This window comes from Ursus maritimus, unplaced genomic scaffold (assembly GCF_017311325.1).
Source record: "Ursus maritimus isolate PB19 unplaced genomic scaffold, ASM1731132v1 scaffold_4, whole genome shotgun sequence".
NCBI lineage: Eukaryota > Metazoa > Chordata > Mammalia > Carnivora > Ursidae > Ursus > Ursus maritimus.
This window is the reverse complement of record NW_024426552.1, coordinates 3,452,515-3,478,353: the sequence shown is the minus strand read 5'-3', so window position 1 is coordinate 3,478,353 and position 25,839 is coordinate 3,452,515. Positions and strand designations below refer to the sequence as shown.

Sequence of the window (25,839 nt, the reverse complement as noted above, 5' to 3'; positions counted from 1 at the left end):
CAGAGCCCAGCCTGGTGACAAACGTGGGTCTCGTATTTCTTCCAGGAGACCCGCGTTTGCCTTGTGCGATTTCTTTGGGTGGCGGGCTAGACTTTAAGTTTGCAATCAACCTGAAAGCGATGGACTCACTCCACGACTGTTGGCAGCGTTCAATGTCCCGGGCTGTAGGTCAGGCCATGCCCGGAGCGTCAGCCACAGTGTCCCCCCTGCTCCTGTGGACTCCCATTCTGGGGTGGGGGAGACAGGGGTGGAGTACAGACGGGAAACCAGCAGTTTCCCGCAGCAGTTAAATACCAGGCGCGGGGCCCGGCAAGAGGGGGTGAGCAGGCACGGGTTCAGGCCGGGTCTCAGGAGCCATCCCTAAGCAGGGGGCGTGGATAGAGCAGTGAAGGAGGAGGGGCGGGTCTGCACGGACCTGGGCTAGGGGGTTCAGGGGATGCACAGGGAGGGCTGGGAACGGAAGGTGGGCCCAAGAGGTAACAGAGAGAGTCATCTCCCAGGCTTCCACCGTGCCACTCCCATGTTCCAGAAGAGGAAACTGAGGCTGAGTGCTCAGGGACCTGCCCGGTCCTCCTCAGAAGGGAGGCCTGGAGGCAGCCAGCGGGCCCCTTCCCTTTCAGGGCACTTCCGACCAGTCCTTCATGTGGCTCTGCTTCGCAGCACTGACCCACGAGGGCATCTCAGACTCGGTTTTACTCACTGAAGTTATAAGCTCTTTTCTTTTTAAATCAAGTAGCTTAAAAGATAAACGTGCCGCTTTTTTTCTTTACTGCCTAAGGAAACTTATTTGTGGTGGTCGAAATAATGGGAAAGGCAAAAATGATGTGTCAGTTATCTTGGTTCTTGGAATTTAGGGAAATTCAACTGGAATGCTCTAACCTCTCTACTCACTGCTGAGTGTGCATTTAAAAAATTGGGTGTCTTAGTTTGGGCTTCTCTAACAAAAAAAGCACAGACTGGGTGGCTTAAACAACGCACGTTTCTTTCTGGAGGCGGGAAGTCCCAGATCAAGGCACAGGCGGGTCTGGGGTCTGGGGAGGCCCACCTCCAGGCTTGCGGCCGGGCACCTTCTCCTGGGACCCCCGACAGAGCGCAGGGAGGGACGCAAACTCTTGGGGCCTCTCTTTACAAGGCACGGACCCCATCCTGAGGGCTTGGGGTTCCACTCGGAACTTTGGAGGAACCCAGATGCTGGGTCCACAGCATCAGGTGTTCATCGATGTCCAAATGGCTGTAAGTCCTGATTGTCACCGAAGACTTACCTCTTTCCCTGAGGCACGACCCCCAGCCCCGTGTTGCTCACAGTACTGACCGGTAAAGCTGGCCCGTCTTCTGCGTGTAACTTCCCTCTTCCCTTTCCTGCTCCTTCTGCAAAGTCTCTCGACTAACGTGTCACCAGAGAGGCCCTGGCAGGTCTTGTTTCTTCGGGCCTGGCCACACCACAGGCTGACTCTGATGTGCCCACGACCAGGCAGGTTTTGTTCCCTTGTGGCTTACGGCAGGAAGGGCTCAGGCACTGGAGGTGGCTCTCGGGTCACCGGGCAGGATGCCCCCAAGCTCGGCAGGACATTCTGGTGTGCCTTTTCCCAGAATGACCTGGCTCAGATCCACTGGGCTCAGAGTTCAGCGTCAGCCAGCCCCCTCCTCCCCGACACTCCTGTGCCAGGCAGGACTCCGTGAACAACTTCGTGAGGAAGGGCGTGAGGAAGCAAGGACGAGCGAGGAGGAAGAGGCTCTGGCGTCACAGAACCAAGACAACCTTCTTCCATCCTTCAGGTCTTTATGATGATTGGCTCGTGAACAGTCGAAATTTGTCACCTTGTAGTCACAGGTCATTGTCTGTCCTTGGCTTTTCTCAGGAGCTTTCTGATTGGCTGTGGCTCAGCAAACACATCCTGAGCACCAAGTGGGTGTTCTAATGCTGAGGGTGACTCCACGTGGCACACCCGTGGGAATCCGCAGGTCTCTGGGGGTGGCCTTCCCGCACAGGGTAGCTGCAGGCGACATGGGGCGTGGCGTGGGCCCATCCCGTTTACGTGAGTGCATCACTACACACTTCCCCTCCCCCCGCCGTGTGTGTGAGTGTGTGAGTGCACGTGTCCTTGTGCTCTCGGACTGCTAGGCCTGGGAGTGGGGTTCCCTGGCTGAAGAACCCCCACCCCACCCCCCGCAGAGGGTTCCACAGGTGCCGTCAGACCCTATAGGGCCCTTGGTGCACAGCTTCCCGTGTCCTGGTCATCCCAGCGGGTCTCTGGCCCTGTAAAGAGGCAGCTTTGCCCCCCTGGTTCATTTTGGAAAATCCACCATGACGTCCCACTGTCCCTTTGTATCCTCCAGATACTGCAAAGGACTAGAATTTGGTATCTGGGAGCCCCCGGGCTGTGCATAAAGATGAATGGCTGTGGGCGGGGCCCTTTCCAACAAAGACCAAGCTTGCTTAGATAAGGAGCCGAGGGGCTGGATCTGGGACTTTGCACTAGCCCAGCGGGTGGCCCAGAAGTGCTTTACGGAGCCGGGACGGGCCAGGCGGGTTTCCATGTGCAATTCCTGCTCCGGGCTACGGGCGCTCTTCTCTTACCTGAGAGGACCTGTTGGCTCTGTTTTCTCTTATTCTGGCTGCATGCCATCCACTGGAGAGCCTGCTTAGTGTTTACAAACACCTGTCCTAGTCCTGAAACCATAGAAATCCCAGAAGAGAGCACAGGCAGTAATGTTTCCGACATCGGGTGTACCAGCATTTTCTACATCTGTCTCCTGAGGCAAGGAAAATAAAATCAAAAATTAACTATTAGGACTTCATCGAGATAAAAGCTTCTGCAGTCCTACGGCATGGGAGAAGATATTTGCAATTGACATAGCTGATAAAGGGTTAGTAACTCAACACCAAACACCAAACAATACAATTTAAAAATGGGCAGAAGACATGAATAGACATTTCTTCAAGACATCCAGAGGCCAACAGAGTGCTCAGCATCACTCATCATCAGGGAAATGCAAATCAAAACCACCATGAGATACGCCCTCACACCAGTCAGAATGGCTAAAATGAACAACACAGGAAACAATAGATGTTGGCGAGGATGCAGAGAAAGGGGAGCCCTTGTGCACTGTTGGTGGGAATGCAAGCTGATGCAGCCACTCTGGAAAACAGTATGGAGGGTCCTCAAAAAATTACAAATAGAGCTATCCTATGACCCAGCAGTTGCACTACTAGGTATTTACCCCAAAAAACCAAAAACACTAATTTGAAAAGATAAATGCATCCCAATGTTTATGATAGCAATGTTCACGGTAGCCAAGATATGGAAGCAGCCCAGGTGTCCACTGACAGGTGAATGGATAAAGGAGAGGTGAGGTGTGTGTGTATAGGAATATTATTCAGTTGTAAAGAAAAGAATGAAATGTTGCCCTTTGCAGTAGCATGGATGGAACTAGAGGGTATCATGCTAAGGGAAATAGAGATCTCACTCATGTGGAATTAAAGAAAACAAAAGAGCAAAGGGGAAAAAGAGAGAGACAAACCAAGAAACAGACTCTTTTTTTTTTTTTTTAAGATTTTGTTTATTTGACAGAGACAGCCAGCGAGAGAGGGAGAACAAGCAGGGGGAGTGGGAGAGGAAGAAGCAGGCTCCCAACGGAGGAGCCTGATGTGGGGCTCGATCCCAGAACGCTGGGATCACACCCTGAGCCGAAGGCAGACGCTTAACGACTGCACCACCCAGGCACCCCAAGAAACAGACTCTTAACTCTTCCACCATGTTGTGGTTGGACATCAGCTTCTCGGTGATGGGGACTTTGGGTCACCCCAGAGGCGGGCTGCTGGAGCCTTCCTTCCAGTATGCCAATTTCTGTTCTTCCCTGGAAAAGAATTCTAAATATCGAGAGAAGAATATGGCAACGCCTAGTCAGTTTCTTTTTTCCTAATTTAGCTGCACTTTGAAACCTGCATGGGTTGTAGTGAGATAAATACAACAAAACTGTTCGACTTGGTGGAAAGTGTGAGATGCACAGAAACATTTCTTTGTAAGTCTTTGACCTTCGTGGTTCACTCGTGAAGAACATCTTTATTTTTTTTTAAAGATTTTATTTATTTATTTGAGAGAGAAAGACAGAGATAGTGACAGAGATAGCAAGAGAGAACACAAGTGGGGAGGAGAGGGAGAAGCAGGCTCCCACTGAGCAGGGAGCCCAACATAGGACTCGGCCCCAGGACCCCAGGACATGACCCGAGCCGAAGGCGGACGCTTCACTGACTGACCCCTCAGGCGCCCCATGAAGAACATCTTTAGATCATCCTGGCTCTGACGTGGCCCCCACCCCTGAACTGGGGAGCACTGTTCTTTGCTTCAGTGAAGGCAAACTTTGTCCTTTAGGAAGGTCCAGAATTGGAATTTACAGAATATTGGAAGTGCTTTATGAATTTTAAAACAATGTTTTTTTCTGATAACGGGTGTCCCTTGTGAACTCCTTAGTAAATACAGGACCATGTAAAGAATTTATTGACCTTCCCCTAAAAATCATATGTATTCTATCACTCAGTGATAACCATTGTCAGTTTAGAATTTAGCTGCTTTTCTCCCCTATAATGAGATCCCTCTAGTTACCTAGATATGTACTGGGTACATACTAAATGTTTTTTTAAGATCATAATGAAAATGCAGTTTTGACTGTTTTATTATTTAATGGGACATAAGCATTAAAAGCTCACCAGTTTTTTTTTGTTTTTGTTTTTTTTGTTTTTACAACCACAACAAGATATGCCCTTTAAATGGATGTACTTGACCAATTCTCACTGGTGGTGCACGGTTCAGTTTATGGTATTTTTCCGCCTTTCAAATTATTTTTTACAAGTAGATCCCTAGAGTGCTGGGTCAAAGGATTTTGCATGTTTTTAGTTCGTATTTCCTAGAGACATGTGGGCGCTCAGGACTCAAAGGCAAAGACCCGGTGAGCAGCTTCCCCAGGACGACCCCAAGACCTAGCGGAGCGGCGTCCTGCTCGGGAGTTCTGGCCCCACTCAGCCCCCTGCACTCCCTGCTAACACCTGTTCTTCTCTCTTCCCTTCCCCATGGGATTCACCGCCAGGACCCCGAGATGCAGTGCTTGCTGCTGTCAGACGGAAAGCACCCCGTCCATCAGAACCACGTCTTGGTCCTCCCAGCCGACGGCGGGGGCAGCATGGCCGCCATCAGCTTCACCGGGGCCTTGAGAATCCCCGTGAGTACACACGCCTGGGAGGAGTTTCCGAAGGGGGCATTTGTGCCTACTGATGATGTTCTTTCTTAACAGAAGAAATCCGCGGTTATGTAATCCGTGGGTTAGAACCCTCCAGCATGAGCCAGAGGGTTTATGCCAACTCGGGGACTGAGTAAGGCTGCTGTGTTTGCCTCACGCTAAACTTTACATTTTTCAAAATTAGTTGCCTCCATGTAGGAGTTCACCCATTTCATAGACGAATAGGGGTTCCCACCTCCACTTGGGAAACCAGAATGTGTGACCCCAGCAAGCCCCTGGCCCCGTGTCCCAGCCCCTCCCTGGCCCTTGAAGACCCTGAGTGTGAGCCCCTGGGGGGCCCTGTCCCCCAGTTCTGCTCTGTGGTGTGGGTGAGCCCGCTCCATTTTCTTTACCCTCTAACGTGCTTTCAGAGAACAAGGCTGGTGCGTTGGAGCTGCACGTGCTCGCGGAAGCGGGGGGGTGTGCAGAGCCAAGGGAAAACGCAGAGGCCCCGGACGCACAACGCTGATGGTCCACAGACTCTGCTCTTGCTCGTTGTTTATTTTCTTTCTTTTGTATTTTTTAAGATTTTATTTATTTATTGTACAGAGAGAGAGAGCACAAGCAGGGGGAACAGCAGGCAGAGGCAGAGGGAGAAGCAGGGTCCCCACTGAGCAGGGAGTCCGACGTAAGGCTCACTCCCAGGACCCTGGGATCATGACCTGAGCCGAAGGCAGTCGCGTAATCAATGAGCCACCCCGGCGCCCGCCCCTCTTGTCCGCTGTTTCAAGATCAGAGTGCTGGTCCGTGGGAGGCGGGCCGTGGCTCCAGGCCGACAGGCACACAGAGCGCCTGCTGGGCGCGTGGGTGTGTGGTCAGGGTGTGAAGGAGGTCCAGGGAGAGGTTTTCCGCACAGGGCGGGGGCTGTGCCGTGGTGAGATTTCTTACTGCTTTAGATTTGTCTCGTATGAAATTCCTGAGCTCCCTCAGCAGAGAATCTGGAGGGCTCACCAAGGACACGTGGAAAATGTGTTCTTCTGATGTGGCGAGCCGTGGCAGGCGATGAGCAGAGCCCAGGCCAGAAGCAGGTGGAGGGGGAGATCGCGAACACTGCCCACGTGGGGTAGGATGTCCGGGCCATGCTGCTGCCAGGCCCGAGGACCGCGCCTAGAGGCGTCTGGGCTCCTGCCCTGGGGTGTGATACGACAGGAGCTACTGCAGATCCCACCCAGGCCGGCAGGGCGTCACCAGCCCCCGGCTGGCCGCGGTGAGAGAGGCTGAGGGAGCACAGGCCCAGAGGCTGCTCAGCGACTGGGTGAGGCAGGAAACAGAAACAGTGCACCCGGGACCTGAGAATCACGTCACCAAAGTGAAAGAACTTCGGAGAACTTGTGCTTGAGAACGGAAAGTCCTGGCAGCACCCAGACGAAACCGGGCGTCCCGCCAGCAGGGAGGGTGGAAAGCCAGGCCGGGGCACCCAGCGCCACTGAGAATGTGGGCTGGCTGCTTTTAAATAGAAAGTTACCTTTAAAATGTGGTTGTTAGTAACATGTAGTAACTTTCCCAGTGGTGCCTGTTGTGCGGCTGCTCGGCTGAGGGTAGGGGCGCCACGGTTACAGAGGGCAGGTGGCGCCGTGGCCTGGCCCGGCCCTGCCACAGATGCGCTGGGTGTCCCAGGCATGTGTGTCAGCCACACTGAGCCTCCGTCCCTCGTCTGCAGTGGGCTCAGTGCCTGACGTGATCCTTCACGTTCCGAGGATGAAATGAGGTCGCTCAGGAGGACAGTGAGCGCCGCGCGGGCATGTGGTCCGCTCCCACTGGCCCTGCGCACATCCTCGGACCGGGCCAGCCACCGTGAGACACTAACTCGGGTAATTTCAGAATCACGTAAATTGAGATTTGTCTCTAGTTCGGGGGGTGTCCCTGTGTGCACACCGCGTGACACCTTAGTGTTACCTCGTGTCTCAGCTAGACCTCCCGAAGATGTCTGCAATGAGTGTCTCGTGATGCCACGTCTTTCTGAGGGTAGGACTCTCACAGTAGCCGTCAGACTGCAGGCCCCGTGTCCTCGTCAAGACCCACATTCCTCTTCGTGGTGTCTTCCCAGCGCCCCTGCTTTGTCGGGCGCAGGCAGGATGTGGGTGCAAGTGCGGGCACGTGGGCGCACTGCGGCCCGTCGGAAGACCTGTCCCGTGTGTGTCGGCTGCTGCGTGGTTTGCGGTGGTTTCCGGCGAAAGAGAGGGAGCACCACGTGTGCAGTGACGACGTCCCCTCCAGCACGCTCTGAGAAATCCTTTACAGCTAAGTTTCCAGAGTGACGTGGCGTGGGAATCAAATCAGCGCGTACTTTTGTGGACTCTGCTCTCACGTCAAGACATTGGGTCTCAATCTGCAGAGAGAGGCGATACTGCAAGAGTGGCTGTGGGCGCGTCCTCCGACCACCCCTGCCTCCCGGCGGCGCCCGGCCCCACAGATGCCACCTCCCCCTCCTGGCCGTGTCTGCAGGTGCCCCACCAGACACACGCGCCGGCTGTTTTGACGGGGATGAAGTAACTCATAATTGTGTCGCACGTTTTAGTAAACCTGCCGAGCACACGCCTGGGATAAAGACTGGCTCTCTTTTTCAGGGTGTGATCGAGTTCTCTCTGTGTTTGCTGTTTGCAAAGTTGGTCAGCTATACCTTCCTCTTCTGGCTTCCTCTGTACATCACGAATGTGGGTGAGTATCTGTTGCTGGAAACACCAGTGTCAGGTTCCTGCAGTGCCTGTGATCTGGACTCCCTTTTGTGTGCTGATTTCTAGAGTCTCCTGATGCACGAGGAGTTGAGACGTACTTTTGCATCAAACAGTGTGGTTAGTAGAAAAGTGGAGGCAAAAGAGAATTCGGATATGGAAGTTGTATGGCCATAATAACCTTGACGGGGCTTAAGGGGCCCCGTGTTTCCCCCTCAACTGTGGCTGCCAGCTCCATGGGGCTCTTCCTATCTGGGGCAGCCTGCATTTTAATCTAGGCCCCATCGAACTTCAGGTCATACGGTCCGTGAGGAGTGGAGGCCCCGGGGATCTGAGATAATAAGTGCTGAGTCATCTGACCTGGAAATTGCTCCTTGGAGATGAGCTCTAGTTCTGGGGACAGCTGACAGCCTGTCCTACGTTCCTAAGTCCGGCCGTGGCTGAAGCTGTGGATAGGACAGAACACAGCAGCCTGCTGGCACCACGCCCCTGTGCTATGTGTGACCACAGAGGGAAGGTCAAGGAGGGCACCAGCCGTTCTTAAAAGATGCTTGAGTGCAGGGCCGCAACCACGGCTGAAGGGGGTGGGGGACAGGGAGGGCCCTGGAGCCTCCAGGCGCAGGAGCCAGGGATTGCAAGGAGAAAGGAGAGAAACTAGGGCCCCCGGAGATGGGGGCTCTGGGGAGTGTGATGACAAGGGGAGATTTGGAATGTGGGGTTCACAGAGCACAGACCACTGTCGGAGAGGAAGACCTTCCTCTGCCCTGTGGTCCTTCTAGTGGACTCAGAATCAAAATGCCATGCGACAGATGCCAGGAGAACATTGCAGTTAAAACGTGCGTACGAGAACCCACACAGACAGGGACGTTTCAGAGACAGTGAGGCAACATGAAGCTTATGTGAGCTGAGGAGAGGGGTTGGGTCTGGGGGTACAGGGGGCGAAAGTTCATGAGCAGGCAGGTGAGAGGAGGTGTTTGGAAAACACAAGTTTGCGCCCTTACGAGATCAGTTCCGTGGGTAAAGGGAAGTCTGGTAATAGCTCCCTTCCTGGTTCAGGCTCTCCTTCCGTGTGAATCTAGGCGGGGTGGGGGGGGAGGGAGGCAGAGAGCTTTTCCTGAATCTGCTGGGTTTTAATTACTTTAACTCAAAATAATTTTTTTAGATATTTGTTTGTTTGTTTGTTTATTTAGAGTGCATGAGTAGGGGGAGGGGGAGAGAGATTCTCAAGCCGACTCCACACTGAGCTCGGAGCCTGACTTGGGGCTCGATCTCACCACCTTGAGATCATGACGTGAGCCAAAATCAAGAGTCGGATGCTTAACCAACTAGGTCACCCAGGTGCCCCCTTAAGTCAAAATAATCTTTATGCCAAAGTGGCCTGTCTTGGGGCAGCCTGCCCTGGACCCCAATACCACATGTTCCCAATGGTCGTAACAACAAGCAGAGGTGGCCGTGAGCCCAAGGCAAGAGGACTGAGTTTCACTGGGACAGCAGCTGAGGCAGCAAGGGGACCGTCCACATTAGAGGGGACAGAGTCTGTGCGGGGGAGGACCGTGCGGAGCTGCTCCCTGTCCAGTGACTCCATTAGGGGAGGCAGGCCGCAGGCAGTGTAGACCAGCGTCCTACCTTCTTTCTTCCTTTGTTCCCTGTGATTGCAGAAGGGGTGACATTTTCAGGACTCTAGTCATGAATTGCTGGCTTTTCCAGTCCTAGTGATTAAAAAATTTGGCACTGAGGACACCAGGAAAGGCTGGACTTGACCCATGGTCCCCAAATGCTTCCTCAGCCCGCTTAAGATAGTGCTATGCCCAACTTACGGCTACCCCTGGGGGACACTGAACCAGAGGGGATGGCAGTTAGGCTGAGCCGGGCAAGTCCTCATTTCTTGGTGAAGAGTGGCTGTCATCTTTGCTGCCGGTCTACCTGCACAGCAGGCTTCGGAATCCACTCTTAGCTACTATCGGTGCGAGTCACCCTTAGGAAGCAGAAGAGTGCCACGTGTGGTCTTCCTTTGCTGTGACTTGCTCACAAGGACGCTTGTGGTTTTGTTAGATCACCTCGACGCCAGACAGGCCGGGGAGCTCTCCACCCTGTTTGATGTGGGCGGCATCTTCGGTGAGTCCCTCCCTCCCTGTTGTGCTTGGGCAGAAACTTAGCCTGTGGTAGCTGAACGCCTGGGCCTGTGTCCTCTCTGAGCTGAGTTTCTGCTGAGAGCCACACGTGTTCCCCAAATCGTTGCGTCACCCGGGTGCACGTATGGCCGTCCCTCTGGGGGACGCATCTTACTCAGAGCCCGAACGGACGCTCCCTTGGAAGCGGGGGCCCGCCTCACAGTAGTGAGTGCCCTGACAGTGAAGGGGCTTCGGGGCCAGCCTCAAACCAGACCCAAGACTTGCCCTCTGTCTCACGGGGAGGTGCCCCCGGGTCACCCACATCTGCCCACGAGGCCTGTTCACAGAGGCGGCTTCCTGCTAACGGTGAACGGGGACAGGGACGTGGAGAAGGAGATGATTCTCTTGTTTCTGCTGCCTTGTATCTCCGCTTTCTCTCGATGGGCTCTTGCCCTGGGGACCCAAGCACCCCGGGCCTCACCCCTCTGCGTTGCAGGTGGGATCCTGGCAGGTGTGATCTCAGACCGACTGGAGAAGAGGGCCTCCACCTGTGGCCTGATGCTGCTGCTGGCGGCCCCAACGGTGAGCCCGGCCCCTGCCACACCCCTGCCCTGTCCGGGTCCCGAGCCTCCGGAAGTAGCCACCCTCCCCGCCAGCAAACACTGTCACGTCCCGCCCGGACTCAGCCCCATTCGTGGCTCGTGGTTTCTGGATACTGGCTATGGCCTCTGAACCCCTCAGCGTGCCCCATGGGCCTGCCGAGCCCACTCCCCCAGATGCCTGCCATGCCCCCTGCACGTTGCTGGGCCACCTCTTCCTTCATCCCTGGCTCCCTGTGGGGGGCTCCCTCCCTGCCCCCTCCCGTCCCCCACGGGCTCCTGCTCGGCCTCTAGGATCCCCCACCTCCCCAGGCAGCGCTGACCCTGCCCAGCGTCCTGCTGGGTTCTGCTTTTCATGCATTTGGTGGCACATGACCTTGGACAGGTGGCCTTCTCTCTCTCGGCCTGTTTCCTCATCCGAAAAATGAGGGTGCCAGTAGCACCCCTCCCAGAGTGAATGTGAGGGTTTCTAAATCAGTACTGTTTTACAGTCATGGAAATTTCAGGAATAATGCTATTACTCACCAGCTTGCATTGTAAGTGCCCGTCGGCCACTCCGCTGGGCCGTGTCCCCAGAACAAGGCCTAGCTGCCAGTCACCTGGGGCCTGGGACACTGGCCAACACAGACCCTCCAAGAACCCTCACGGAGGAAGTGTGTGTGGGCCCTGCCGCAGGACCCCCATCAGCCCCTGCAGCTGTTCGGGGGGACAGCCCGAGGAGGAGACGGTCGCACTGAGCACGGAGCCCAGGGAGAGCTGCCCCGTCCATCAGCCCTGGGAGCTCAGAGCGGGAGGTGCCGTCAGAACCCGCACGGGGGCCAAGGCTGGGGACTCCCGGGCGCCTGTCTCCACTCTCCCGAATCCCCTGCCTGGCTTTCCGAAAGACAGGCTCCTGGGCGGTGTCCGCCGCCTGTAGTAAGCCACCGTCCCCTGTGTTTGCACCCTTCACAGCTCTATGTATTCTCCACCATCAGCAAAATGGGCCTCGAAGCCACTGTCGGTGAGTCCGTGAGGCTTTTCTTCGTGCACACATGCGTCCTGTCCACACAGCCTGATGAAACACGGTAGAAAATCAGCACAGAGGTGTTTGGCTGGTGTCGCCGGAGCCTTGGTGTGGCTACAGTAGTTGCTCACCGCCCGGGGCTGGTGGCCACGCACCCCAGAGCCCAGCCTTGGGGCCAGATCTGAGACACGGTGGGGTCGGCTTCTCCCTCCATCCCTCTCCCTCTCTGGGCGGCACGCCTGCTCCCCGAGGGAGGCCTGTCCGTCCGCAGCTCTGAGCGCAGGTGTGGGAGAGCACAGGCCACCTGCTCTGGGGCCACGAGGAGGCCCCCGGAGAAGCCCCGAGCCCCCGGAAGGCGGCAGGCAGGGCCGCGGCAGCCCAAGGCCTGGTGGGCGAGAGCAGGCCGGAGCCAGGCAGGGCGCAGACTCCCAGCTGGCTCCTGTCTGCTGCCCCTGGAGAGCGCTTGCATGATACGGGGACTATTTTTAACTTCCTGCAGGCAACACTGTCTGATGATGGCTCTGACAGTTGGTAAATATTTTTTCTGTCATAACAAGCTGGCAGCGGGGGCTGGGAAGGAAGCAGGCTGTGTGTGAGCCCAGTAGAAGTTACCCAGAAGGCACGTTGCTGACGCGAGGGACCATGGGGTTTCCCGTGACCCGTTGGTCCAGAAGCTTCTGCACAGAGTGTGAACCAGAGGCTAGTGAAATGAGCCTAGAGGACACTGTAGAAAGTGTGTGTTCAGAAATAAGCGTGTTATCCTGCCCTCGGGAGCTCGTCTGCGCTGGGTCTCCGAGTTCCCCTCAGGGGCTGCCACCAGCAGCTGTGGGCACTCTCACACTTGGGACGCCAGGGTTCTTCTCACTCCCAGGGTGTCCACAGCTGTCCCCGTGGAGGGTCGAGGAAACGGGAGTACTGGGTCCTCCAGACACAGCCAGAGCCCTCCGGGGAGTGTGAGAGGACTTACCACCTGCCCACTGTGCTTGGACGAGCGGTCACGGCCCCCCAGACATGCGGGCCACCTTCCCAGCACCCCTGCGTTCGCTCAGGCCGGCCCATGCCTGACACCAGGCTGCCCACAGGGTGGCTGAGGCCGTGGAGGCCCTCCCAGAGGGCACTGTTTTGCCCCTAAATCCCTCCTTCTGGTTTTGGTTCCCACAGCCATGCTGCTTCTCAGCGGGGCCCTGGTCAGCGGGCCGTACGCTCTGATCACCACTGCCGTCTCCGCCGACCTGGTGAGTGGTAACGCGCGTGCGCACAGAGCAGAGGCAGGTGCCGGTCCTCTCTGCCGTTCTTGACAGAGATGGTTGCCGTAGGTAAAACCAGGTCTTTACAGAAGCAGCTTTTTCCCTGTGCCTCATAGCTATGCTTGTAAGAGCCTTCTGAAGCCGGCGTGTGGAGACGCCGTCCCCGTTCCATGCGTGAGGGTGCCGAGCCGAGGCGAAGGGGCTCGTGAGGCCCCAGGTCAGAATCCAGCTCGCTGGCTTACTCCTGTGTGCTGCCCTTGCTTCACCCCGGGGCTGGTGGCTGTGCCCCCCGGAGCCCGGCATGGGGGCCCAGATCTGAGACCCGGTGGGGCCTCCCTCTCCCTATCTGGCCCCTCTGTGCCTGGCCCTCTGCTGGTCTCCCTTGGGATCCAGAGGGACAACCGCCCCACTCTTCCCCGAAGAAGAGAGTGCTGACAAGGTGACCTCGGACTCCTGGGCAGGAGAGCCCGACCTCCGTGCTCCTAGGACCCAGTGGAGGCAGGGCCACCCTCATGCGCCTGACATGGGAGACTTTTCACAGCCACCAGATGCCAGCGCCTGTAGGGAGCAGGGCAGCAAGATACAAACCCTCTTCAAAAAGTCGTTTTCCTAAATAAACGGGAGGAAAGAGACAAATGCCCCGTCCAGAGGACTTTCCGTGGACGCTGTGTCCTCAGAGAGGGGGGCACGCCTCACTCTCCTTAGGTGTGGGCAGTGCACAGCGACTTCCTCCCAAGGAGGGGAACGGGGTAGCCACGGGGAGACCTGACACCCCCTCCAGGGGACAAGGTCAGCGCCAACAGTGACAGGGCGTGTGACAGCGTGCACCCTGGGCACGCACCGTGACGATGGCTCTTCCCCCTGTGGCCTCCCTCCCCACACCCGCCGCCCGGTGTCCTCAGGAAAGCATCCTGCCAGCACAGCAGGGGGCACTCCGCTCCAGGCGGAGCCCAAAGAGGGAGGCGAGAGCCACTGTCGGGGCGCGATGGCTGGACGTCACGTGGTGTCCTGCACAGAAAGTGGTCAAAGTAGACAGTAGCTGAAGACCAGCGTGTTGGGTGATCCTGACGCATCCGTGTTGGGCCCTTCATGGTGGCGGATGTGACGCAGGGAAAGGGTGCAGGGCGCGCTGTCCTGTGTACGATCTGTGCAAAATTTCCGTGCACCTGAGTCTTATTTAAATTCATAAGCAGTTCCCCAGAGCTGTTGGTCGTCTTGCAGGCAGGGTGGCCGGCCTCCTCAGGCATCACCCGGCATCCCCTCCCCACGGGCTCCCGAGGCCTCTGGCACTCCGCTGCCCCTCCAGGGGCCCTGCTTCTCTTCTGCCCCTCTCTCAAGTCCGTCCAGAATCAGACCCCGAACCCACCAGCCACTCGCTCATTCTGCTTGGAAACCGTGGCAAGCCTATGCGGCTGCGGACCCTGCGCCACAGAGGACCCCGCGCCTGCCCCCGCCCCGTCCTCTCAGGGCCGGGCTCCGCGTGCTGTGCTCAGCACCTCAGCCCTTCCACGCCCGAGACAACCAGAGGCCCTGCCGTGACGGGTCAGCAGAAGCAGAGGGAGGGGCACTGGGGAGTCCAGCAACAGTCCCACCTTTGTGATGAGGGAGGACCCATGCTCCTGTCTGCACGGGGCACAGAAACTTCTGGAAGGGTCCACACCAGACGACTGCCATCTCCCCCATGGAATCAGAGGACAGAGAGGGAGCTCCTGACTCCAGAAAAGGTGGACCGTGGGTGGTTATTGCTTTGCGTGTGTGCTTTATTTTGTATGCTTACGTGGACACACACGCAAGCATCTGTTGTACCGTCGTGGGTTTATTTGTGTAGTTTTAGGCTTCTATTTCTCCCAATTAATTGTTTTCTTCTATTGTCCTTAGTTTGTGCTGCTTTCTCCCAACCTTCTGTGTCTTGCTTTCTGAAAACAGAGCCTCTGTGGGATTGTCATTTAGGACTTGGTGACCCCCACATTGGCTTCTGGGGTCCTGCCCCCTTCCTCATCCTCCCTGGCATCTGCTGAGGACCGGGTGGGTTTTTAGGTACTACAGAGCCGTCTGGCATGTGTCACAGAAAGCCCCTCGTGGGAACATGGAGGTGGGCGTTAATGCTGGCACAGCTCAGGGACAGGGACAAGTGTCGTCTATGTCTTTATCTTCCACGTTGGTTGCTGAGGTGTGCTGAGTAAATATTTGCTTAAGGAAAAATTCTGAGAGTTCTTGAAACCAGAATATGTTTGAACAGTTACTTCTGATGATTTCTTACTGTTGAAAACCCTTAAACTTTGTATATCTTTCCAGGATAAGTTTGGAATGGAGTAGAGTTCAGATTTCCTGATGGCAAACACCCCGTGTTTTGAATAGTTTGGCGAAGTTGTTGCGGCAAACTGCCGTCAGGCGGTGAGGTGTGCCTCACGTCTGCTGTTCCCTCTCTTCCAGGGCACGCACAAAAGTCTCAAGGGAAACTCCCACGCCCTCGCCACTGTGACCGCCATCATCGACGGGACTGGCTCTGTAGGTGCGTGGATATTTTTAGCTCTAAGAGGTTAATCGTGGTCGTAGGAGAAATCGGATCGTCACATCGTAATTAGCAATTGCCAAGGATTCCAGAGGCTTTGGTAATATTAGGATTGGCTGGCCTTTTTTTTTTTTACTGCATGAAACACTCTTCACACTACTGTTATAATGCTTATTCTAAAAGAAAGATTATTACTGGGGCACCTGGATGGCTCCATCGGTAGGCCGCGCCACTCTTGATCTCAGGGATTGTGAGTTTAAGCCCCACGCTGGGCGTAAAGCGTACTTTAAAAATAAATAAATAAAAATAAATGAAAGTCAAAAAAAGAGAAAGATTATTTTTCAAGAATCAGAGATTATTTTTAGTAGATGGTATCATCATGCTAGTAAAAGTACCTTTTTTTGTCTATGAATGAGTGCAACACCGTAATTTAAAAACATAAAGGTCGGGGCGCCTGGGTGGCACAGCGGTTAAGCGTCTGCCTTCGGCTCAGGGCGTGATCCCGGCGTTGTGGGATCGGGCCCCACATCAGGCTCCTCAGCTATGAGCCTGCTTCTTCCTCTCCCACTCCCCCTGCTTGTGTTCCCTCTCTCGCTGGCTGTCTCTATCTCTGTCAAATAAATAAAATCTTTAAAAAAATAATAAAAAAAAATAAAAACATAAAGGTCGATATGGGACTTGGGCATGAAAGTCTTAAAAACGGCCGCGTTCGGAAGGAGCAGCAGCGACACGACAGTTCCCTCCAGACACGGGCGGGAAAACACCCACAAGCACAGACGTAGAGAAACTCCCCTTTCTTAGTTAATTTTACAGAAGGAACTTAATTCCACATCTAATCCTAATGCATAACACATGTAAAGTCTAACTTGACAAAACGGAAAACCTCTCTCGTGTCATAAACACGGTACTTACATGCTCTCAATGATTTATCAATAGTTTTTACTAACGGAAAAACACGGTATTCATAATCACTTAAAGTTCAGCTAGTATTTCGGCAGGGTTGCTAGTTTATGTCCATAATTTATTACAAGAACCAGCTAAGGGCAATTTGATCAGTGTGGCTGCCACGGAGTTCAGATCATTGTTATTGACAAGTTTGGATCATTTAATGAGAAAAGAAGCTCTAACTGTTGTTACTGTGAAAAACTGATCTTTCCTAGGACCGAACCATGGCACGCGTGCAGGCTGTAGGAGTGTGCGGCAAGGGGTGAGGGCCGTGGGTGGGAGGGTGAGGACAGGGTCCCCACATCCGGTCTAGGGGCAAGACCCTGCGTAGCTCACCCGAACGCAGCCATCTCATTTCCAGTACGTTACAGAATTTTCATCAACTGCGTTTGTTAAATTTCAAGTGGAGAAATGTTATTGCAAGATTGATTTCAGTAGTCAAGAGCTCAGTCCCCGTTCAGAAACAGAGACGGTGTACTTACTAAAGGAGTTAAGCACATAAACTTGACAAATGGACAGATAATAAGGGACTAGCTGGCCTTTTACAAATATGAACAGATCAAAAAGGCACGTGCAGATCTGGGGGACGTGGGCATGTAGGCGTCTGTCTGCTGGTCGGGTGGCTCCAGAGGAAGGACGGGCACGGCACTGGTTGCGAGTACTTTCCCTCTGTGTGCACGCTCAGGTTTTCACCTAAGCCAGCTGTGGGCAAACTGCCCTGCGGGCCACTGGTCCCCTGTTTATCACTCCCATCCAAGGTGGACGGAATCTTAACTGCATACAAATAGCAGGAACCCTAATAGGTCCCCCGGCCTACAAGGTTCAGGTGTTACCAGCTTCGTTATGGTTCTTTTTTTTAAGAGGCTCATTTTATTTTTAGAGATTTATTTGAGAGAGAGAGAGAACGTGAGTGGGTGGGGGAGCAGAGGAAGAAGCAGACTTCCCGCTGAGCAGGGAGCCCGACAGCTCGGTCTCACGGCCCGTGAGGTCATGACCTGAGCCGAAACCAAGAGTGGGACACTTAACCAACCGAGCCCCCGAGGCGCCCCTCGTTATGGTTCTCAAAGACGGTTCAGTAGCATATTCTGGAGGGAAGAAAGGCGGCAAAGTAAGCAAGTCCTTCACGCAGACGGGCAGGTGGGAACCGGTACAGTGACAAGCGTGCTCTTACCGACAAGTTAGCAGGCTGACGGCAACATTCTTGACCTTTCTTGAGTCTTCCTGCCAGGAGCACACGCGCTGTGACCGCCCCCTGCCGGGGCCCTGCCCTGCACCGGGCACCTGCGGTCCTACGCTGGTCCCTCTCTGGACGTGGGAAGCTGAAGCTCGGGAGTTTGGCTGGTGTGGCACCCACGGCTCCCCAGGAGCATCTGGGGTAGCATCCTGGTGACCCCTTCCACCACGTGCCCACGTGGGACCCATCTTCTAGCCCCCGTGTCTGCTCCTCTTTGATGGAGGAGACTTCCAGTGGCTTCCTGAGTAGTAGCTCATGGGAGGTGGAGCCTGACGGCAGGGGGTCTGCGCGGTCCGGATTCCGCTCTAGCTTGTCGGTAGGAATCCCAGCCCCGGGCTAACAGTCGTGTGCTTCAGGACGCCAGTGTCTTGTAGCTTCCATGGTCTCCACTGAGACGTCCACTGTCACCCCCATCCCGGCCCTCACTTCTGCCCTCTGCCTGCTTCCCCCGAAGACCTCTGGGCACTTTCTTCATCCCTGTGCCCGGGGGCCCACCTCACCTGGAGACACATGCCCTTCCTCTCTGCAGAATTGTGCTCCGTGCTTCCTTTGGCATGTCTCCCCTACTGCTGTCTGGTTTTAATTCCTAGATAACTGATTAGTCAGAGGTTAACCTTTCTGGGTTAATCCCTCAATTTTTTTCTTTCTTTTTCCTTCTTTCCTGTCTTTTTCTCCTTTCCTTGCTTCCTCAGAGATGGTCTTGACTTGACTTTCCAACCTTCACTTTGGTTGTGACAGTGTTAACACTCATTAGTGATTTTCTGCCCCTTCCGTGCATCCCATTTTTTGTGCGGTTTTTTGTTTTTGTTCTTGTTCTTGCAGTTTCACCCTTTATTTGACGATCAGGGATTCGTTCTCATCCATATTGACTGTAGATCTTTGAAAGTGGTGACAGGTGCCTAGGTGACCAACGCAGGAAGTTTGCTTGAGAATCTTCATTCTCACGTTTTCTGGACAGCCGCACACGGGTACAGTATGGAACATTCCTCAATCCTTCGGCCCAGACAGCTTTGTTGAGCCTGCGGTCAAAGTGCATATGCGGAGTTCCCATCTCCTTCACGGCAAATTTCTGGATCTTTTTCGTGCCCGAGGGGCATGCTTCTTGAAACCCATTGCACGGACATGCTTGTGGACGTTGATGGTGTGGTCTCTGGTCGCTACGCTGTTGACGGCAGAACGGCCCTTGTTGCCACCCTTCTCTGTGGGAGCCATTGTGCGGCGGCTTGTTGGAAAGGAAGGGTGTGAGGTACTGTGGGAAAGGGGAAGCCTAGTGCATCCAAGAAATAAGAACGGGATCGGGCTCCTCGCTCAGAAGGGAGCCTGCTTCTCCCTGTGCCTGACGCTCCCCTGCCTGTGCTCCCTCTTCCTTTCTGCATGGGGTAGAATATCAACTGCTGGTCTTCATGGTTGTGGGATCAGACTGGAATCTGGAGGCGGCCCCCCGTGCCCGCTGGGGCGCAGGCCTTGGGACAGCATTCCCGACGTCGTGTGGGAGGGCGGGCGCCTGCTTGGTGGAAGCAGTGGCCTTCCCTGCATTTCCTGACTCAGTTGCTGCCCTCTGCCCCCCGCCCCCGAATCCCTGAGCCCAGCGCCTCTGGCTCACAGTCTCCAAAGGCTGAGGGGCTGCTGTCTTGTGAGGGTGGGGGCTGATTCCTGGAGTGATGTTGAGAAGGAGAAACCTGGGATCAGAAGGGTGGAGGGACGTATCCAGTAATTCTTCATAACAGAGTCTCACACACCGCCCACCACCCCTCTCCTTCCACCCTCCCCGCCTCGTGTGCGCGGACGGGCCTGGCTGCGAACAAGGAGTCCCCAGGCCATCTCCCTCCGAGCAAGGAGACTGGAGCCCGTGTCCTTGTCGTGCCCTTGAAAGCCCATCCTCCAAGAACGGTGCCTTCTCTCATCTGCCCTTTTCTTTGTGGGCTTTCATTTGTTAAGTTCACTTGTGGCGCATTCTGTGGTGTTGGGAGGTGTAGAAATAAGCCCGTGTGAGCAGTCAACCGTGTTTACCTGGAGTCTCCTCTGGACTTAACGCACACGCAGTCCGTTCTCGGGCGTGAGAGCAGTAGGGGCTCTTTGTAACCACTGGGAACAGCACTCGTGCACACCCAGTGGGGAGACCCCGTACCCCTACATCTCAGGGTTAAGTGTCAGGATAACTTGGTGTAAATTCTTCGTACTTCTTACCGTGCCGAAACAAGGACCCACCCTATGCACAGATCGTGATCCATTCCCGTCTCTTTTAGGACAAAAAAATGCCCAAACTGCTGCAATATTCTTGGATATCTTTGGGCATTTTGAGGAATATCTGCTTTCTTTCTTTTCTGTAGTCTCTCAAAAATCATTTTGACATAATTTTAGACTTACAGCAAAGTTGCAGAAATAGTGCGGAGAATTCACATATCTTGCCTCTGCTTCATCTCTGTGCGCACACACACGTTTGTAACACGCATGTGTGCACACGCACATGTAAGAATTACACAATGACAGACACGCTGCTCCTTCCCGGGAGGATTTATTCAGCGAGCATTCCCTAGAGACGAGGATCCTGGGATGTAACCAGAGCCCCGAATTAGCAGAACGAGGACGTTGGCACCCACGGAGCACCGGCGCCTACGGACCTCAGCCATACGTACCAATCACACGTTTACCAATAACACAAGCGCATCCAAGACCGCGCACTCCATTCAGGTTTCTTTCATAAAGTTTCTCACTGGGATCGTTGGATCAAAAGAATGAACGTTTTAAGGTTGATACGTATTTTTAGATTTGCTTCCAGAGACAGGTTGTGCTGGCCACGCCCTCACAGCACCGAGTCCTTGTGAGCTGTCCACCCCCACCAGCCTGAGAAGCGAGACTGAGTTGTCGCTGTTTTAACGTGTTTTTCGGTCGCTGTGAGGGAGGTGTGGAGCACCGTGCGGTGTACTCACGGGGCCTGGGTGTCCGGAGCCGCCTTCCGGAATCTTCCACACCCGGCTCACGTGTGTCCCTTTGCCCCTTCAGGAGCGGCCCTGGGCCCCCTGCTGGCCGGGCTCCTGTCCCCGTCTGGATGGAACAACGTGTTCTACATGCTCATGTTCGCAGACGCCTGCGCCTTACTGGTAAGTCTCTGGTCGTTGACCCAACGCTGGTGACGCTTCCAGGGGAGCTCTGGTCCCCAGGGAGGCTAGGCCCGTGACAGCCCGACTGAGTGCTCGTGACCCGACACCTTCCTCTTTCTGGTTTGAACAAACGTGAGAGCAGAAGCAGGCCCGCCCTGCTCTGCGGCTTTGGGCAGGATGGTAGGGAGGCAGGGAGCAGGGGCGAGCTGGCGCGGACCCCAGCGCTGGTATCTGTCGGTGGGTGTGCACCTGGGGCGGGTGACTCAGCCTCTGGTCTGTAGCTCCCACGTTGGTTAAATGGGCATAATAACGGCACCCCAAGACAGGACTGTCGAGGGGACTGGAGGAGATGGCAACCCGAAATCCACACGGAGATCCACGCTGCCTCGGCACTCCTCCTGCGTCCAGCAGCCCCTGGGGAAGCAGCCCAACCCCCAGCACCCAAAGGGATGGGAAAGAAGGAGCAATGGCTGAGGGGACAGGCACCTAGCCCTTCTGTTTGTGGCCCCTTCTCTCTGGCGGCTGCCCTGAGGCTCGGCTGTGCTGCAGGACAGACAGGACCCGGCACAAGTCAGGCGTGCAGCGCGCCCCTGGGAGTGGCTAGTGCGAAGTCCCTGACCTGGAGCCACGTGCCTCCCCTCGCTTCACCAGAAGACCCCTGACGTTGGTCCCAGTCAGCGCGCGTTGAGGATTTGGAAATCTCGGCTCTGTCGATCACACGAAGTTCTGTGTTTTCCCTCCAGGGCTATCCCACAGCTCCCCTCTCTGATAGAATCCAGTGCCAGCTCTCAGCCCAGGAGCCTGTTAGGTTGGAAGAGGCTGTTGTTCCTCAGAGCGTCTGTTTTTGTCAGTGCCTGAGGGTTTGTGTACATCCCCAGATCGTTTCAGCTGAGTGGCAGCGAGACCCCCACCAGGAGGCTATTGGAGGACTGAAAGTCTCCTTCACCAGTGCCGGGGACGCACACTGCACTTCCTTCTAGACGCACAGCAATCCGGGGACAGGCAGGGTGTCCACAGGACCCATAACGTCGAGGCAGCGTAAACAAGGACTGGGGCCCCTGCTGGCGCCGCGGGGCGAGTTCGTCCCCGGGATGGGGGCCAGGGGTTCTGCCCCTTGGGGAGAGGAGATGAGGTGTTGGGCTGGGCTCCGGTGGGCGGCTTACCGGCAACACTGGCACGTGGGTCCACGAAGACGAGGACCAGATGGATGGATAAGCATCCGCGACAGTATGAAAGATGTTGGAGAAGGAACGGAGTCCGTGAGCTTGTGGAACAGACAGCAGGACATCCAGGGGCAGCACGGACAGCGAGGCGGGGGCCAGCATCGAGGAAGACAGTACAGAACGGAGCCCCAGGGGAGGGATCTCGAGACCGGGATGGAGCACAGCGGAAGCAGAATAGCCGATGGAGACCCCACGGTGAGCGCACGCGTCCAACGGGACTGGGAATGGCCTACACCAGCCACGCAGCCAGAGAGCCTGCAGACGGACGCGTCACGGTTCAGGAAGGACAGACGAGAACGTGAAGATACCCGGCGGGCAGATAATAACCGAAAGGAAGCTGGCCTGGCCGGGTGAGATGAGACGTGTCAGGAGAGGGGCCAGCCCGCAGTGGGGGGAGGAGGAGTCGGCAGGCGGCGTGAACGCCAGACGTCCCTCTTCTGTCTGCTGCACCCCCAGTCCGAGGCCAGGAACCTCAGCAGCCCGGCCGGGTCACCCTGTGGAGTCAGATCCGGGCGCCCTGCGGGACTGTCTGTGGAGCGTGACCGAAGCCTGGTGGCCATGCTGTCGCATGCATATAGGCTTACACCCCCAACACATGTCACGGGGGCTCCAAGCGTGGTGTTGCCTGTAGACACGGCACTTCGTCACCTTGGACCTTCACATTCGTTGCGACTGTCTGAGTGTATTTCCTGCCATGTAAAACACTTGTCGTTTTCTTCCCTTTTCCCTTCCTGTGATCTGCCTGGTGCAACCAGAGGCTCCTCCTGCCAGCACTTCACATGGTGCACTCGGTGGGATGTGTGTCCAGCAGGTGCCGGCTCAGGCTGGAGGCTCAAATTCCCAGAGCCAGCCTGCTCACCAGAAATGTCACTGTCGCCGCCAGCCCCATACTTCGCACCTGACGCGTTCCCTGTGTCGACACTCGAGCCGTACGCGCACTGCTTAAGGGTCAGGCAGAGCAGCTGGACCGCGCTTGCTCTGTGGGAGACACACCTGTTCTCTGGCCTGAGCGCGTACCGTACGAGGGACTTCCGAGATCCTGCTGGAAATTCGAGCGTCGAAGTCAATAAGCGTCTCTGCATCCAAGGGCTCTGGCCCGAGGCTGGGTCCTGCGGGAGCTGCGTGGGTTTTAACCCGTGCTGGGCCTCTCTCAGCCCGCTGGTCCCTCCTGGGTGTGGGGCACCTGTTGCCTTGTAAGGGGGGCCACCAGAACCAGGAGCCTGTTTCCCCCGGCGTCTGCGTGCAGAAAAGACCAGATCCACAGCCGCAAACAAGCAAAACCAGTTCGCTGGCGTGGTGCTCCCACCATGAGTCCCGCTCTGCAAACCGACTCAGCCCTGGGAGCCGGTAAAGGAGCTCGAGGGAGCGGTGCAGGCGAGGCAGAGCTGTCCCTGCTTTACTCCCACAGCTGCAGCCGAGGCTGCAGGCCAGGGTCCCTGCCGAGCTTCCCAATAGAACACGGCTGTTCCAGAGATGGCCTGGTCAGCCTCCTGGTGCCGGGGCCCGGGAGCTGCTCGTCTGGCTTTCAGAGTCCTCTGTGTGGCTCACCAGTCCCCCCACCCGGTGTCTCCGCCATCGTGACTCACCTTGTCTTTATTCTGTTTCTGATTTAGGTAGTTTATGATTGAACTCATTTCATTCTAAATGTTACCCGATCCTGGAAATCTCAGGCTGAAATCTGTCCTAACAGCCCTACCTCCAGGAGCGTGGTCTCCGTGGGACTCACAGGCCCACAGCCCTGCCGTGGGGCCAGGCCACAGGCTCCCGCTGCCCCGTGGGCCTCTGAGTCCTTTCTGTCCTGAAGGAGCCTCGGACTCCACGCGGGGCAGCCCAGCAGGTGGCGTGGGGGCCGCCTCTTGCGACACAGGCTCCCTGCCGGCAGTAACCGCCTCTCCTCTTCCTTTTGGGTACAGTTCCTGATCCGCCTCATTCACAAGGAGCTGAGCTGCCCAGGGTCGGCGACCGGGGACCAAGTTCTGTAAGTGCCCCCCCCAGCCCGGGTCAAAGGGCAGATTGCTCACCTGCCTTTCACACCTGGCCTTTCTTAACCCGAGAAAGGACAGAAAACCCACCCACTGTCCCTGACATTGCATGTCTCGTTCACGCTCATTTTTCCTAATAAATGCTGGGGCTGTGATGACAGTAATCTCTCCTCATAATCTGAGAAAAATGTCAGGGAAATTCCCTCCCTTGTTGTCTTTGAGCTGCAACTTCGTGACAGAAATAGCCCCAGAGCCAGCCGGGCGTCCTCCTCGTGCTCCTGTCTTCTGTCCTCTGTCCCCAGGGCTGTAGGGTGGGCAGGAGCTGCCCCCTCCAGTGGCTTCGGAGACCCTGGTGGAAGGGCAAGAAGCTGGCCCTGCGGGGCTTGTGCATTCGGCCCGGATGCAGCGTCTGGCCTGTGACTGTTGCTGGCTGTGTCACCAGCTGCTCTTTGATCCTCTTCCAGGTTCAAGGAACACTGACCCTTCGAGTCCTCTGGAGGGAGGCTGGGCCCGTCCTTCACAAACTCCCTGTCAAGGAAAAGTTCAAATAAAGGATCCTGTGTTGGAAAGAATGATTTACCCTTGCCTTTTGCACACACCCCTGGAAAAGACACAACTGCCGCCTTGAGAAGTCCGGGTACTATCTGAGGCAAGCCGTGGTGCTCACGACAGCGGCAAGGAGGTGCGGGAAGTGCTGTCTACACGGTGGAGCCTGGGACACGGGCGGGACAGGCAGGCACCCCGGCACCTGCTCGGGACTGGCGGGTGGTGCTCAGGGGAGCTGGGGTCTCTCAGGGGTTTCAGTCTAGAATGTGAGAGCAGGTGAGCGCCGCGCTGGCGGGGACCGGATACTGCAGCAGGCGCCAGAATGGCGCGCGGAGCCCCGCCTCTGGGAGGACAGAGGAGACGGACGCCTGGATCAGAAACCAAGATGGAACTCAGAGCCGTCCCATCACCCAGAAGACATTCCCAGCACCTCCTCCCGCTCTGCACGGACCTGAGCAGGAGCCGTCAGGAAGCGAGCAGCCAGCCGTGCAGACCTGCCTGGCAGAGGCCCGGGGAATGCCGGCCGGGACACCCGGGCATGTCTGTGGTCCCAGCTCCGAGGCCGCCCCGCTGCTGTCCCTGCGGGTCTGGGGGAAGACACGGTGGGGGTGGGGGTGGGGGTGGGCGGGCCTGGCGCCCTGATGTGCTTCACCCCTCCACATGCCAGACACCCGGAACTGTCTCTAGAGATGTAACACCAGCGTGGGTTTATTTATTGAAGATGTGGTATGTGTTCTAGAAGTTTCAGAAACATAAATGGCATTTTGTTATTTATTAAGACAAACCGACTGTCCTCTGGCCACTTGTTTTCCCACTTGTTGCCAGCAAAATACTCATCTGCTCTTTGAAATAAAACGTTTTTTAAAAAAATGTTCAAGCAGAATGTTGATTACGTCTGCTCACGTTTCCATTACGTTAACGAAAGAGAAATCCGAACACTGTGTGTTCTTGGTTTTCTGGGGTCAGACCCAGCCTGTAGTTCTGCTGCGGGAAGCTGAGGCCATTTCCAGCAAAGCAGGGGTCACCCTGCTTAGGAGCGGGCTGAGCCCAGGCCCCCGCAAACATAGTCTGGGTATTCTGTAAACCGTGCAGTTTAGGGGACATCCCAAGATTGGTCCTCGACGCAGGTGGGGGAGCAGGGCCACACCTGAGACAGCACAGTGCTGGGCAGGCTCTCTGAGCTGCTCCCCAGACACAGGCAGCGGGCTCCTCCCCCGTCTGCACGCCGGGGGCCATGGCTGGGAATCCAGCCCGCTTCCCCCTGGTCCCCACAGAGGCTTCCGGAGAAGGGCCAGAGAGATGAGGGCTCTGCTGGTGGCCGTCGTCTTCACCAGATAGGCTTCCTGTGTGTAATAAGAGGAGCTGCTTACACATGTAAAAGTTCCCTAGC

General features: G+C 56.0%; 1 protein-coding gene across 3 annotated transcripts in view; it reads left to right on the top strand.

The window, feature by feature from the left end:
• SLC37A1 (solute carrier family 37 member 1) overlaps window positions 1-25,321 on the top strand; it is a 60,434-nt gene extending 35,113 nt beyond the window's left edge. For 2 of the 3 annotated variants that reach the window (XM_040621879.1, XM_008710195.2), the window contains exons 11-20: window positions 5,086-5,217; window positions 7,842-7,932; window positions 9,999-10,061; window positions 10,554-10,639; window positions 11,608-11,656; window positions 12,821-12,894; window positions 15,340-15,418; window positions 20,601-20,698; window positions 23,835-23,899; window positions 24,368-25,321. In XM_040621879.1, the coding sequence (XP_040477813.1) occupies window positions 5,086-5,217; window positions 7,842-7,932; window positions 9,999-10,061; window positions 10,554-10,639; window positions 11,608-11,656; window positions 12,821-12,894; window positions 15,340-15,418; window positions 20,601-20,698; window positions 23,835-23,899; window positions 24,368-24,383 (753 nt within the window). In that variant the 3' untranslated portion in view covers window positions 24,384-25,321. The remainder of the gene's footprint in view (window positions 1-5,085; window positions 5,218-7,841; window positions 7,933-9,998; window positions 10,062-10,553; window positions 10,640-11,607; window positions 11,657-12,820; window positions 12,895-15,339; window positions 15,419-20,600; window positions 20,699-23,834; window positions 23,900-24,367) is intronic. The other variant, XM_040621880.1, reaches the window with a different exon arrangement.
• The last annotated feature ends 518 nt before the right edge of the window (window positions 25,322-25,839 follow it).